General features: G+C 39.5%; 1 protein-coding gene across 1 annotated transcript in view; it reads left to right on the forward strand.

Annotated features, from left to right (window-relative positions):
* The window catches only part of unc5a (unc-5 netrin receptor A), a 416,817-nt gene that overhangs the window by 352,277 nt on the left and 49,357 nt on the right, over positions 1-15,183 (forward strand). Inside the window, exons 10-11 of the mRNA XM_055643076.1 lie at positions 6,304-6,391; positions 9,264-9,432. Coding sequence (XP_055499051.1) covers positions 6,304-6,391; positions 9,264-9,432 — 257 coding nt within the window. The remainder of the gene's footprint in view (positions 1-6,303; positions 6,392-9,263; positions 9,433-15,183) is intronic.

The following is a 15,183-nucleotide window of genomic DNA, read 5'->3' on the forward strand; positions in this document are numbered from 1 at the left end:
CAAAATACCAAATGGTACAATCAATACTTCACAGATTAGCACTAATCTTTCCATTACGGCAAGCAAAACTATTTCTCCAACTGAAGAGTTAGCAAGGAGATGAGAAAGAATTTCTTTAGTCAGAGGGTGGTGAATCTGTAGAATTCATTGCCACAGAAGGCTGTGGAGGCCGTCAATGGATATTTGCAAGGCGGAGACTGAGAGATTCTTGATTAGTAAGGATGCCGGGGGTTATGGGGAGAAGGCAGGAGAATGGAGTTAAAAGGGAAAGGTAGATCAGCCATGGCAGAGCAGACCTGATGGCCTAATTCTGCTCCTAGAATCTATGAACTTACAAACCGCCATTTATGTCTGGCAGATTTTTAAAAAGAGGTTCAGAGCAAATGTTGACATCAGTTATATGAACCATGTTTAATTCATACCATTACATTTTGATTTACCTCAAAAAAATAATAGTTAAAATATTATGATGTCTGCCAGCTTACTTATATGATTTCATCACTCTTCTAAGCAAACAAATAATATAAACTAAATTAAAATACTGCATTCAGTGTTCAGTAGGTTCCCCAAGGCACCCTTCTGTCATCAAATAACATATAGCACACAATAAATACCTGGGTGTAAAGACAGCCTCATTTGAGGAGCAAGCAGTCAGGTGAGATCAAGCAATCCCCTATGTGGCCCACTGCCTAGAACAATCAATGACTACCTAGGCAGCCCAACGGGGAAGTTTCCTTCATTACCCCAACCTGCTCTGTCCAAGGTGCCCATAGATCAGGTGCATGAGACTTCTTAGTAGTTTTGGTAGAGGGCCTGCTGTTATGACTGAAATTGAGCTACGAGGCCACTACCAAATCAGTTATCATTCGTGTGTGCATTTGTAAAGTGAGTTTAAAGTCTTTATGAAAAATAGGAGTCATAGACAGTCTTTTTTAAACTGATTTTTCCACAAAAAGCAAATGAAATGAATTAAAGTATGTTTTAGCATTACAATTGCAACTTTTAAGATTTAAGATGAGACATTTGGTTGTTTTTCATTATTCTGAAATATGCTACCATTTTTTAAACTGTTGAAAGTTCAAACTATGAAAAATAGGAGTCAAATTTTTGGCCTTTATTGTTGAGTAAAAAACACGGAGGTTGCTGCAGCTGTACACAGTATTATGAGACCACATTTGGAATACTGTGTACAGTTCTGGGGTCCATACTTAAGAAAGGATGTACTAGCCTGGAGGCAGTGCAGCGAAGGTTACAAGATTATTCCTGTTGAGGGGATTTCTATGAGGAAAGGTGTAGGCTGGAACTCTACTCTTTGGAGTTTAGAAGAATAAGTTATGATCGTTTTACACCGAGGATGTTCCCAATGATCGAAAAACTACATAGCAGATTCCATCTTTTAAAACTGAGATGAAAGGCTTCTTCACTGGTAATTTATGGAATTCACTGCCCCAGGGAAGTGATATATTAGGAACTTATAAATATATTAGTTATGATCATTATAAAGGGGATAAGGGGCTACAGAGCAATATGGACCTAGGTATGGTTTCCTATAGTAAGACCTGAGTGATTCCTGGACAAGTGTCGATTAATTTCGGATTGGAATTTAAGGATTTTTTTCCCGAATTGGACCTGGGTTTTTATCCGGTTTTTTGCCTCCCCCAGGAGATCACGAGGTTCTTGGGGTGGAGAGGGGTGATAGCGGTATAAAGGGGAGGGTAGTGTCTTGTGTTCTGTGTCTTGTGTCTACTGTTTGTGGGTAAGTGTGTCTGTTGTTGTTATATTGACATGAAATAATTCCGTACAAATCTTTTTGCACTTTAAATGACAAGTTCAAACTTTCCTGAATATGTTTCTATGTTTCTATTAATAATAATTATACTTGCATTCACCAATTCTGCTGAGGATTTGTGTTTTAACATTAGTGTTTGAACAACTAAACTAGCAATGTGGATCAGTGTGAAACACTCCAAAAATGTATTATTTTCTGTGAAGCAAAAATGTAAATAATTTTGATTGACCTCAGCCAGCAATGTAGAAAGGATTCATGTCATGAAAGATGGCCTTCATTAAATATATTGATATTTCTTGGCCTTCAAAGCTACTGTGTTATGTGTTTAAAACAGGGCTCCTCATTTTTCTTTAGAAAATTGATAATGTTGAAAGTGGAGTGGAAAATCAATCTATCATCAAATATATGAATATAAACTGACTTTAAGGGATCCAGAAGTGACATAGTGTTGTAACTGATGAGAACAATTGGAAGGAAATGTAATGAGCGTTATGCATATGGATTTTCCTAAGGTGCTTGATATGTGCACCAGCAGAAACCTGTTAATTAAACCAGGGCAAGCAGTGCTGTGCTAAAGGAAGTGTAACAGCACAGATGGGAATGTGGTTAAATGTCAGAAAATGGAGCAAAGTGACTAATGGGAGCTTATTTTAGGATGGAGAGAATTACCAATGGCTGCAGTTGGAATATTACTTCCATGTTTCAGGTGTTTAATGTAAGGAAGACTGCAATGGTTAGAGAAGAGATGCATAAGAGACCAGTTAGGATGACTTTAGGAGTGATTACTTTATTTTAATCTGGAAAATCAAGGCGAGATTAGATTAATTTAAAGTGCAAAGTAGCTTCATTACAAATCAAGAGCCCACTTTACCCATGAATTCCATTAAGGTCATTGCTCCAGATTGTGCAGGGAAAAGTCAGATTACCCACAAACAGGAACGACCAGAGTTTAAGAGGGACTGCAGAGCTTGCTGAAGGTTACCACTCTGGAGAAACTCAGCGGGTGCAGCAGCATTTATGGAGCGAAGGAAATAGGCAAGTTTCGGGCCGAAACCCTTCTTCAGACTGATCGGGGGCGGGGGTGGGCGGGGACAAGAACGGAAAAAGCAGGAGGAGCCCGAAGGCTGGGGGATGGGAGGAGACAGCAGGGGAGTTGAGGAAGGGGAGGAGACAGCAAGGACTAACAAAATTGGGAGAATTCGATGTTCATGCCCCCGGGATGCAGACTCCCCAAACGGAATATGAGGTGCTGTTCCTCCAATTTCCGGTGCTGCTCGCTAAAGACCAGAGCTTGCTGGCCACTCTTCAGCTGCCTTTACAAAGTAAGTATTAAATAATTTATTGAATTAATTGGCCCTAGTTACAAGGAAACCTTCCCCAGTCTGAAGAAGGGCCCCAACCCGAAACGTCACCTATCCATGTTCTCTAGGGATGCTGCCTGACCCACTAAGTTACTCCAGCACTTTGTTTCTTTGGCTGAAGTTACATGCTTTGTTTTCAATCTTTTGAGTATTGTGTATGTCAGTCCTGATTAGCTTTGTAATCTTTTTTACAATTTTTAATATTTTGAAGGATTTTTAATAGCTTTCAAATATTTCTAAATGTCAGAGACATTTTGACTTTTTTGAAAGGTTAGAGTTAGCCAAGTCGCAGCCATCGCATTGTTATTTGTTAACATTATTATCATTTCAACACAACACTTTGGTGTATGTGCATTTTGTGCTATAGCTCCAAGTGAAAATAATTCTATGTGCAAGGTCTGATTGTCTTGCAGGATCAGTCTTTGAGGATTCACAAAGGCACATTACAGCATGTTGATAATTAGAAGGTGATCTGCAAAAAGTAAACTGGGATGTTTTGTATATCCCCGGTGAGGCTCGGTGTTTGAACCCTAAAGTAAATTCTGAGTAATAAGTGACGAAATATTGGGCACAGAAGGAAATTCCTAGTCTAGTGTGAGCCTATTTTACATCTGCTGAGAGAATGGAGCGGCTGGGCTTGTATACTCTGTAGTTTAGAAAGATGAGAGGGAATCTTATTGAAGCATATAAGATTATTAAGGGTTTGGACACGCAACAGTCAGGAAACATGTTCCCGATGTTGGGGGAGTCCTGAACCAGAGGCCACAGTTTAAGTGGTAAGCCATTTAGAATGGAGACAAGGAAACACTTTTTCTCACAGGGAGTTGTGAGTCTGTGGAATTCTCTGCCTCAGAGGAGGTGGAGGCCGGTTCTCTGGATACTTTCAAGAGAGAGCCAGATAGGGCTCTTAAAGATAGCAGAGTCAGGGGATATAGGGAGAAGGCAGGAACGAGGTACTGATTGGGGATGATCAGTCATGATCACATTGAATGATGGTGCCGGCTCGAAGGGCCGAATGGCCTACTCCTGCACCTATTGTTTATTCTCTATTGTCTATCTCTTGTGAAAAATGATTTAACACTCGGTCTATGAATGTTGTCATTAGGATAAAGAAGCATATATTAAGTACTATTGTTCAAAATTCTGAGATCTTTGCTAAGATAATTCAGGATCAGCTATAAGATAAGACATATGTCAATTGAGCCTAATCTGCCATTCAATCATGGCTGATCAATTTTTCTCCCTCAATACCATATTCCTTCCTGCCTTCTACCCATAACCTTCAACACCCTCCCTAACTATTATATCATTTTGTAAGAAAATAACCATAAAAGATCGAATGAATACGATTTAAACAATGGTAGACATTTTCATGTGAAGAAATATTATTTAATGCTATACTCCACCAAAAATATTGAGAATCCAACAATACCTTATCATCTCTAGGTTATCACTCCTCTTGTCTGACATAATTAGTGGATAACCAAAAATCTCTTCTAATAATCAAAATTAAAATTGGAGCTTTGGATTAGTGCAAGTCGGTACATGATGGATGATGTGTGCTTGGTGGCCTGAAGGACCTATCTCTGTGCTGAATAATTCTAGGTCTAAATTGCTTGACATGGATCCATCTCCATCTGACTGGCCAGCTATATTTTGCACCCTGCACATTTTACATTTAATTCAGTGAATCCATCAGAGGGGTATCATTATTTTGCAATTGTGATGAAAGGTTCAGAACAGCACTGTTATATAGAGCCTTGCTGGAGCATGGTGTGTGTTGCTAAGGCGGATAGCTGCATTGTCAAAAGAATAACAGATAAATGTCACAGCAAAGTTGTGGTAGCAAACTTGCAGCAAACAAGCAGGGTTTTGTTCCAGATTAAATGTTTCCTTTTATACTGTGAACACCTCTGGCTCTGTAACTTTTCTTCTGTGCATTATGTGATTACATGCAAGGCATCCAGAATATCTTAGCTTTAAGGAATCCAGCCAGACAGTAATTGTGAAGAGCTCCCTGGTATTGCCAGATCTTGTAAATGTGAAATGTGATTGAGAGGCAAAAATAAATAGACATTTTTGACTTGAATAATGTAAAATGACCTGTAGGTTAAGTGATGTAGCAGATAGTTCTTGCTGTTTGCTGGAACAGCACTGTTGCAGAAAAGACCCAAGAAGGTGATTATCTGACTGCAAATTACATATGTTCCTGTTGAAGAGGTCTGGGTGTCTGGAAAACTTGCAGATGTTGCAAACCTAAAATAAAACATATAATCCTCCCATTAGTTAATAGCAGATAGGCTGTAATGTTTAAGGAATGACAGATATTGAGTGGTTATTTCTACAATTTGTGTTGTGAAGTAGAATATTATATCAAGGAGAAACTTGGTACTACAATTACAAAGCATTTCTGACTGTGCATTGTACTCCCAAAATGTTCTGCTTGAAGTTGCCATCAGCTGGATGAATAGATCAGGAATTTGCATTGGGCTTTGTTTTCATCTGCCTAGTCCTGTGTTCTCAAGGACAGAGGCAACAAACTTTGCACCCAGCTGATTCCATGTAGACATCACCATAAGAAGTAATCAACATCAGTAGTGGCAGGCTAGAATTGGTTTCAATCACAGATGAAAACAGCATAATTTAAAAGGTCACTAACCCTATAAAAGCTGATTGGAAGGCTGGGACAATGGCAAATTCAAATTTATAGCATTTTACATTTGAGCCATTTAAATTGTTGAAGGTACAATACCCTTCTTCAACTCCCCGTCCAATTACTCTACAAAATTACTGATGTCTGTAGATGAAATCCTGAGCCAAAACATTGGATGTCTCATTCTCCATTGCTTTCTGTTTTCCACAACTATATGCCACTCAAGATGAGTTATACACATTACCTGAATGTTGTAGTTTTGTCAACTTTAGCAACCAACAGAGATTCAATCAGCCAGAGGGAAAGAATATAGAGAAATCCAAATCGTATTCAATGCCAACTCATAACGAAGCTGCTTAGAAAAGTCATTAACTGAAAGGCAGTTTTTCTCTGCAAAGTGAAGGGAGCTGTGGGAAGGTAGTTGATGTCTACAAAATAATGCATGCATTTTGTTTTTGAGATGATAACAATCAAACTCTTGATTTCTGTTTCTTTTATAGGTATAAGCTTACTCATTCCACCAGAAGCCATTCCTCGAGGGAAGATTTATGAACTCTATTTAACTGTCCACAAAAAGGAGGATGTGAGGTACGTTGCGACTTCAATATCTAATCGTATTGTAATATTTTTTTTTACTATTGTGACCTTTTGCAACCATTTAAAATTAATAGTTATTATTATTGTTCTGACCCTGGGTAGATAAATTCTCACATTGAGTAATAATTCCAATAAGGTGCAATACAATACAATACCGTTTATTGTCATTTGAACCTCAAATGAAGTTCAAACAAAATTTAGTTTCTGCAGTCATACAACAAGTAACAAGAGTTACAAAACATAATTTTACTGGTACAGTTTGCAGAGCAATAGTAACTATATAGTGTTTTTTAATGAATTTATATGTGTATGCTTAGTTTAACTTTAGAGATACAGCACGGAAACAGGCCCTTCAGCCCACCGGGTCCGCACTGACCAGCGATCCCCATACATTAACACTATCCTACACCCACTAGGATCAATTTTTACATTTACCAAGCCAATGAACTTACAAACCTGTACATCTTTGGAATATGGGAGGAAACCCACGCAGGTCATGGGGAAAACGTACAAACTTCATACAGACAGCACCTATGATCGAACCTGAGTCTCCGGCGCTGCATTCGCTGTAGGGCAGCAACTCTACCGCTGCGCTACCGTAACTGCCCTGTATGCTGTACTGGCAAGCCAGCAGAATTGCCCTTGAGAAGATAGTGGCGAGCTAGTCTCCTCAACTGTTGCAGTATTTTTGATTATGTTACTCCACAGAATTGTTGGGTAGGATGTTCTAGGATTTAGACCCTAGAATATAATGTTATACCAAAATATGCCCATGTCAGAATGGTGTATAGAAACATAGAAAAATAGGTGCAGGAGTAGGCCATTTGGGCCTTCGAGCCTGCACAGCCATTCGATATGATCATGGCTGATCATCCAACTCAGTATCCCATCCGTGCCTTCTCTCCATACCCCCTGATCCCTTTAGCCACAAGGGCCACATCTAACTCCCTCATAAATATAGGCAATGAACTGGCCTCAACTACCTTCTGTGGCAGAGAATTCCACAGATTCACCACTCTCTATGTAAAAAATAATTTTCTCATCTCGGTCCTAAAATACTTCCCTCTTATCCTTAAACTGTGACCCCTAGTTCTGGACTTCCCCAACATTGGGAATAATCTTTCTGCATCTAGCGTGTCCAACCCCTTAAGAATTTTGTAAGTTTCTATAAGATCCCCCCTCAATCTTCTGCATTCCAGCGTGTACAAGCCGAGTCTATCCAGTCTTTATACTATAGACAATAAAATCTTATTGTGGTAATATTTCCATGCACCTGCTGTTCTTTTACTATTGGGTGGTATAGCTAATGGGTTTGGAAGTGCTTTATAGGTGAATGAGACATGTGATTGCAGTGTTCATCACAGTTGGTCCACGGAAGATGTAACGTAGGTCAATGCTCAGAACAATGAACACGGAACCAAACCATATCATGCACTCCGTACCTTCCCTTTTGCTCTACCTATTGTTCTTGAGTTTGGCCTGTTTATGACTAGTATTAACTGATCTTATTGGATTGCATGCAAAACAAAGCTTTTCACTGCACCTTGGTACATGTGACAATAAACCTAACATAACATGATATTAACATTTTTAATAATACAAATGAATGTTTTATTTACATGTATCGGTCATAAATTTGTATTTATTTAGTAAGATCTTCTGAGAGTTAGCATGGCAATTGCCCGATACTCAGTAAGTGTCAAACTCGAACTGAATCAGATTCACATCCACAGAGATATTGCTCTATTTCTTATTAGGATCTGGTCAAAATCTGAATCAGGGGATAATATAATGTCTGTGTAAACTGTAAATGGATGTTTACACAAGCACTCCTTATAGCTCGCAAATATCAAGATATAATTTGTCTTGAGAATGTCAATCCCAGTTCACCCATTTAATTGGAGGTGTCCTTGTTAGTTCCATTTGTGTGTGCTTTTTTTCTGAAACAATTTCCTCAGAATTTTACTTGAATCTCCTCAACATAGCACTTTCAATATTATCAAGCTGCGAGAAAATTTGGCAAATTGCCTAGATTATTGGAGGGACACTTGCATTGGTTCCTTCTATTGTCAAACCTTCCATACACATGTCAACAATCTAAAGCAGAGGCAAGTTTACTAATTACCAACTACAAAGTAGTATTTTAGATTTACACAAAAACAAAATAATAGTTATCTTCAAAGATTTCTATATATATCGCAATAAACTCCTCATAGAGTAAAACCATTGTATTTTTTTTTACCTTTTAAAGAGAAAGCAACCCTTCATGTTTTGACACAATATGCTGTAGTAACTCAGCGGGTCAGGCACCATCTCTAGAGAAAAGGAGCAGGTGATGTTTTGGGTCAGGACCCTTCTTCAGACTGGGAGTCTGACACACGAGTCTGAAGAAAGGTCTCGACCGGTGACGTCACTTATTCATTTTTCTCCAGAGGTGCTGCCTGACCCATTGAGTTGTCTGCAGTGTAAATCTGTCTGTACTCTGTCCTGTCATGTGTAAAGATGCTGCGATTACTGTACTTCCTTCCTAGGCACGGGCCGAAACCCTTTTCATGATCGGGGGCGGGGGTCAAGGAGGGAAAAGGAGGAGTAGCCAGAAGGCTTTGTTAAAAAATCTATTTCATGCCCCCGGGGTGCAGACTCCCAAATGGTGATTGGGCGATCGTTTCGAACACCTCCGCTCGGTCCGCAAAAGCTGACTGTAAACTCCCCCTCCCACTCCGCCTCCGACCTCTCTGTCCTGGGTCTCCTCCAAGCGAGCAGCATAACAGATATTCCGATATGAACATGAATTCTCCCAATACATGTTCTGGACTGTTTATTCTGCATTGCTCATTAATTTTTTAACATTTTGATAATTGAGGTTACCTCTAGCAGGGAGTCAGACCCTGCTCAGTCCAGTTGTCAGCTGTGGGCCTCCAGGTGTCCTACTAACTGGGCCAGTCATCCTGAGCATTCAGCATTGTGCGGAAGGAAATCTGGAGAACTGGTCCATAAAGCTGAAGAAACAATCGCCCCAAGGAAACTGGGAGGTAAAACAAAAGTGATTTGCCTTCTTTACGAACAGATGCAATCTTGTATGAAATGGTTTTGCCGACAATAATTGCCATTGCCAAAATAATGTTCTTAGAAAAGAAATGTCTCCGTAATCTACAAATTCTCCATGGTCAATTGATGGACGCATAGGATTTTGTGACTATATCAGCTGGGAATGGAATTGAAAGTAAGACTTCAGAAATTTGAATGATCTAATGGTAAAATGCTGGCGAGGATTTAACAGCGATTGAATGGAAAATATCAGCGTAACAATTTGCATTGAAATAGAAAAGTACGTCCAAAAATATGACATTAAGAAATAAAGATTGCATTCAAAAAATGTTGTTGTAATTCTATATTCTTATTTTGGTGATTGCACAAGTTCTTATTGTATAATGTGAGGCTTGCTTATACTTCAGAATGTAGGTAATATTTATATCCTGAAAGTTACTTCCCTGATGACATTTGGAGGTACAGTAATCGCATAATGAGAGACTGAGTCAGACATAGAGCAAATTGGCGAACTGTAGCAAAGTCACTTCCCTGAAGAACATTAGCTGGATTTTTATGAGAATCTAGCAACCTTAATGGTCATCTATTCCAGCAGGAATAATCAGTGGGAATTATGATACTTAGCTGGGTCACAGGATGCTTGTTATACAATAGGCTTCTATTTCTGCTCGTTTAAATAAACACCAGTCTGCAGACTGAAGAACTTATAATTAGGGCAGATGCATGAACCATTTATTTTCAAGTGGATGACCTGAAAAATAATTTGGAAGCCATTGATCTTGTCTATAAATGACCTGATTATTGAATTCATATTCCATCAGTGTGGGTCATTTAAATGACTCATTTAGTAATATTTACAAATATTTTGACTGATTCTAAGTTTTCTTTCTTTTTTTCAGCGTTTAATGTATGAAAATGTCTCCAAAATGACAGTTTAATGTAAAAAGGAATAAATTATTGTTGACATTTATAATGTGGGCATGCATTTAGTGCAATGCCAAAGCAAAATGCAGTGGTGGTTGAGAATCTGGAATAAAATGGAATTGCAGGAAAGTCTAATGGCATTTTTTGAGAGATTAAAAAAAGGTAGGCCAGACCTTATGACCCTGGGGTCACCAGAAGTGGTGTGTACAGCAGGAAGCCATGGCTTTCTGGTCTGGAACATCCTGAATCCAATCAGCATGGTCCGGATACTGGCAGAGCATCCAGCAATCCAGTAAGAACATTAATTCCCCAAAACTCTCCCAAAGGCTTTGCCAGCAGGCTCATTTTCCAGTTAGAAAAGCAATGAGTGGTGTTTTTTTTTTTTGTTGCTCATAAAATATTTTTGGCATCCAGAAACATGTACAAACCATTAAAACAGATGAAAATAATTTGAAAATAAAAAAAATAAAAGAAGCATTTAAATCATTTATAAATGAGAACGGATAAACTAACGAGAGAATAAATCTTTACAATAAAAAAGTAATGTAGCCTTTGCCAGGCCAACAATCCCACTGGAGTCGATGGGGACTCAGATTATGTTTCTGGTCTAAGTAGACACACAATCCAAGAGGAAATTCCCAGGTGGAATGAATCACGAAAACATAGTTCTTACAGCACAGAAGGTGGCCATTCAGGTGTTGAGTGAATACCATATAAAGTAACCCTTTCAGTTTCATTCCCCAGTAGAAATGTGCGGAATCTAACTATAACTGGGCTCTGCAATCTGGCGGGTCAGGCAGCATCTACTGCCTGACCCGCTGAGTTACTCCAGCACTTTGTGTCTATCTTCAGTATAAACTAATATCTGCAGTTCCTTCCTACACATTTTGTCTGCAATCTGGCAGTAGGTTTGATTATTCTATTTTTGACTTATTATCATGTACGTGGTCAAATTGTGATGCTTTTGGTTAGATCATTGGAATTGGCCAGAGAGCTTGAGGCCAGAATTAATATGTTACGTTAATGACCTATTATTGTTCGTACAACGGAGATTCTAATTTGCTGACGCTGGAATCTTGAGCAAAAACTAAAATTCTGAGAGAACTCGGCGGGTCCGGCAGTGTCAGTAGAGAAAATAAACATATGACGTTTCGGGTCATGACCCATCTTCAGACTCATTTGTAGTCTGACCAAATCACTTAATGAAGATAATCATTTGTACAACGCTGTTTTATAAAGTCACAAGAACATTCTCCAGAGAAATTCATGCGATTAGAGTTTATATTTAACAATTTACTCCCTAAATTTATATAAATTTTTTATGGTATCTTTTTCATTGTTATTCTCTACAACAGAAGCACAGAAAGGATATTCTGATTGATAGAAAATCGAGGGGGAGAAACTCAAGTCAGTTCAAGTCAAGAGAGTTTATTGTCATGTGTCCCAGATAGGACAATGAAATTCTTGCATTGCTGCAGCACAACAGGATATTGTAGTCATAAATACAGATCAGATCAGTGTGTCCATATACCATAGAATATATATATATCTGTACACACATCAATAAACAGATGAAGTGCAATAGGCTGTTATAGTTCAGAGTTTGTTTGAAGTGTTTAATAGTCTGATGGCTGTGGGGAAGAAGTTGTTCCTGAACCTGGATGTTCCAGATTTCAGGTTCCTGTACCTTCTACCTGATGGCAGTGGAGAGATGAGTGTGTGGCCAGGATGGTGTGGGTCCTTGACTGAAACTAGATCTTTGAAAATATTCTGTGCAACTAACTTTCCATTACAAATTTGCTGTCACTTGAGCTTGTTAATAAGGATTTCCAAGAAAGATGTGTCTGTTTTCCATTAGGAGATATGAAGATAGGACATATCTCAACGGTTGAACTGGATTTAATTAAAGAACAGCACAATTAAATCCTAAGCAATGTATCTGTTTAATATGTGTTTGCTGTAATTGTTATCTTAACTGGTTCATTGTTGTCTTTGATAGAAAAGCTCTCACTTTGAACACAAACGCCATTGAAGACTAAATACCCAAACCACTAATTATCATTAGTTTTCAAATTGTTGGCTGCACAGTGCTCACTGTGCCTTTAATTAGCGTGGGAGCAACTTCAGGACAGGGAAATAATTGAAAAATCCCATTGAGACGTTCAACTGTGTATTTCATGCTTCTGTGGAAAACTATCTTTGAATGTTGAAATTAATTGTTGCAAGTTCAAACACCCAACAATTGAAACTTTCAAAAGAAGATTGCAGATGCTGGAAATCTGAGATAAAAAATGAAAATGCTGAAAACACTCAGCAGGTATGAAAGCATCTGTGAAGGATTGACTTCCTCAGGTCAAGGACCCTTCATCAAAGCTGGTATTTGCGAGGGGCTTGTGTAACTGTGATTGATTCACTGATCAAGAGATAGACCTTATGAAGATAGAAGAAGAAAGTGGATCTTGCAGCAAAAGTGCTGAAAGTGAAATTAAAGATTCAATTCCGATGAAGCGTTCTGGGCCTGAAAATGTCTACTGTTTCTCTTTCCACATATACTGCCTGACCTGCTCAGTGTTTCCAACATTTTCTGTTTATATAAACTAAGAAATCATTACTTCAAATATAAAATGTGCACGAACGTACTGCAGATGCTGGTTTAAATCGATGATAATCTGAAGAAGGGCCTTGAACCGAAACATCATAGAAAACATAGAAACATAGAAATTAGGTGCAGGAGTAGGCCATTCGGCCCTTCGAGCCTGCACCGCCATTCAATATGATCATGGCTGATCATCCAACTCAGTATCCCGTACCTGCCTTCTCTCCATACCCTCTGATCCCCTTAGCCACAAGGGCCACATCTAACTCCCTCTTAAATATAGCCAATGAACTGGCCTCAACTATCCTCTGTGGCAGAGAGTTCCAGAGATTCACCACTCTCTGTGTGAAAAAAGTTCTTCTCATCTCGGTTTTAAAGGATTTCCCCCTTATCCTTAAGCTGTGACCCCTTGTCCTGGAACCTCGTCGAGGTGATCATCCATACCTTCTCTCCAGAGATGCTGCCTGTCCCGCTGAGTTACTCCAGCATTATCAGAATCAGAATAGTACTTTATTTGCCAAGTATGTTTTGCAACATACGAGGAATTTCATTTGCCAATCAGTCATACAAATAAAGCAACAGATCACCCAAAACACATTTTAACATGAACATCCACCACAGTGACTCCTACACATTCCTCGCTGTGATGTAAGGCAAAATAAAGTTCAAGTCTCTTCCCTTAGTTCTTCCGCGGTTGGGGGCCTTGAGCCCTCCGTTGATGGGACAATCTTAACTCCCGTAGCCGGCGGCGTTTTGGCCCTCCGCGTTGAGGTGATCAGTTCCCGCATCGGGGGGATGTCAGCTCCCCCGCGCCGGACGATCGAACCTCATGTCAGGGCTGGTTGAACCTTCGGCGACGTTGGAACTCCCGACTAGCCTCTCCCGAGACTGCGCGCCCTTGATGGTAAGGCCATGGTTGGAGTGATCCCAGGCAAGGGATCCGCTCAGTTGTTAAGTTCGCAGATCTCACGACAGTCCGAGGAGGCCTCCAGCTCCATCGATGGTAGGCCGCAGAGCGCGCCGGGGAATGCGATACGGACTCAATCGCATCTTCGGTAAGGTGAGAACCTGAAAAAAAAATCCCCCGATCTCCTCCCCCTCCCCCCACATGGCAAACCAAAGGACATTAAAACAAACTTTTAACAAACACCTAAAATAAAAAAAAGATGAAAAAACGAACAGACTGCTGGCGGAGCAGCCATCGTACGGTTCCCCTGGTGGTAATACTGTGTCTAACTTCAAATATAAACTTCAATAACATCTTAGAACATGAAAATGGACATAAATTTCAAAGCAAAATATAGAAGTGGTCGAAATGGAGTAACTTAACAGGTCAATCTGAATCTCAAGAGACAAGGTGATAAATCTCTGGAGAAAGTGCTGCCTGGCCCACTGAATTACTCCAGCACTTTTGTGTCTATCTACAGTGTAAACCAACACATGCAGTTCCTTCCTACACATCTCAGAAATGGTCAGCAAGTTAGGTTGCCTATTTTGACAGAGTAAGGTTTTAGACTAACAATTGTTCTTCATCATTTTTTTCTGTTTCTCATTTCAAAACTTCATAAGTTATAGGAGCAGACTTTGACAATTTGTCCCATTAAGTCTACTCCACCATTCAATCATGGCTCATCTATCTTTCCTTCTCAATCCCTTCTCCAGCCATTTCCCCATAACCCTTGACGACCTTATTAATCAAAAACCTAACAATCTCCACCTTAAAAATATTAATTGAGATGGCCTCCACAACCTTCCGTGGAAATAAATTCCATAGATTCATCACCCTCTGACTAAATAAATTCCTCATAATTTCCTTTCTAAAGGCACAGCCCTTTATTCTGAGGCTATTGCCTCTGTTCCTAGACTCTCCCACTAGTGGAAACATCCTCTTCACATCCACTCTATCCAGTCCTTTCACTGTTCGGTAACTTTCACGGGTTCTGTCTGAACAACACTTCCCAGCTTTTATTCTTGATGGTCGGCATTTGCATTATTATGAGAATATATAGCAGAACAAAAAGCATCACGGGAGAGGAACGAGTTGATATTTGAGGTGAATGTCAAAGCAAGAGCAAAGCACTGAATGGCCTGACCCTGCTCCCAATGATCTCAGCTTTAGATCAGTCTTGCCAATTCTAGAAATGTTAATGGCAGCAATTCATACTTTACAATCTAACTGCTGTTCTTAATTTTCTCCAGTTTCCTGTCTCCAGGG

The sequence above is a fragment of the Leucoraja erinacea genome, chromosome 11 (genome assembly GCF_028641065.1).
Source record: "Leucoraja erinacea ecotype New England chromosome 11, Leri_hhj_1, whole genome shotgun sequence".
NCBI classification, from domain to species: domain Eukaryota; kingdom Metazoa; phylum Chordata; class Chondrichthyes; order Rajiformes; family Rajidae; genus Leucoraja; species Leucoraja erinaceus.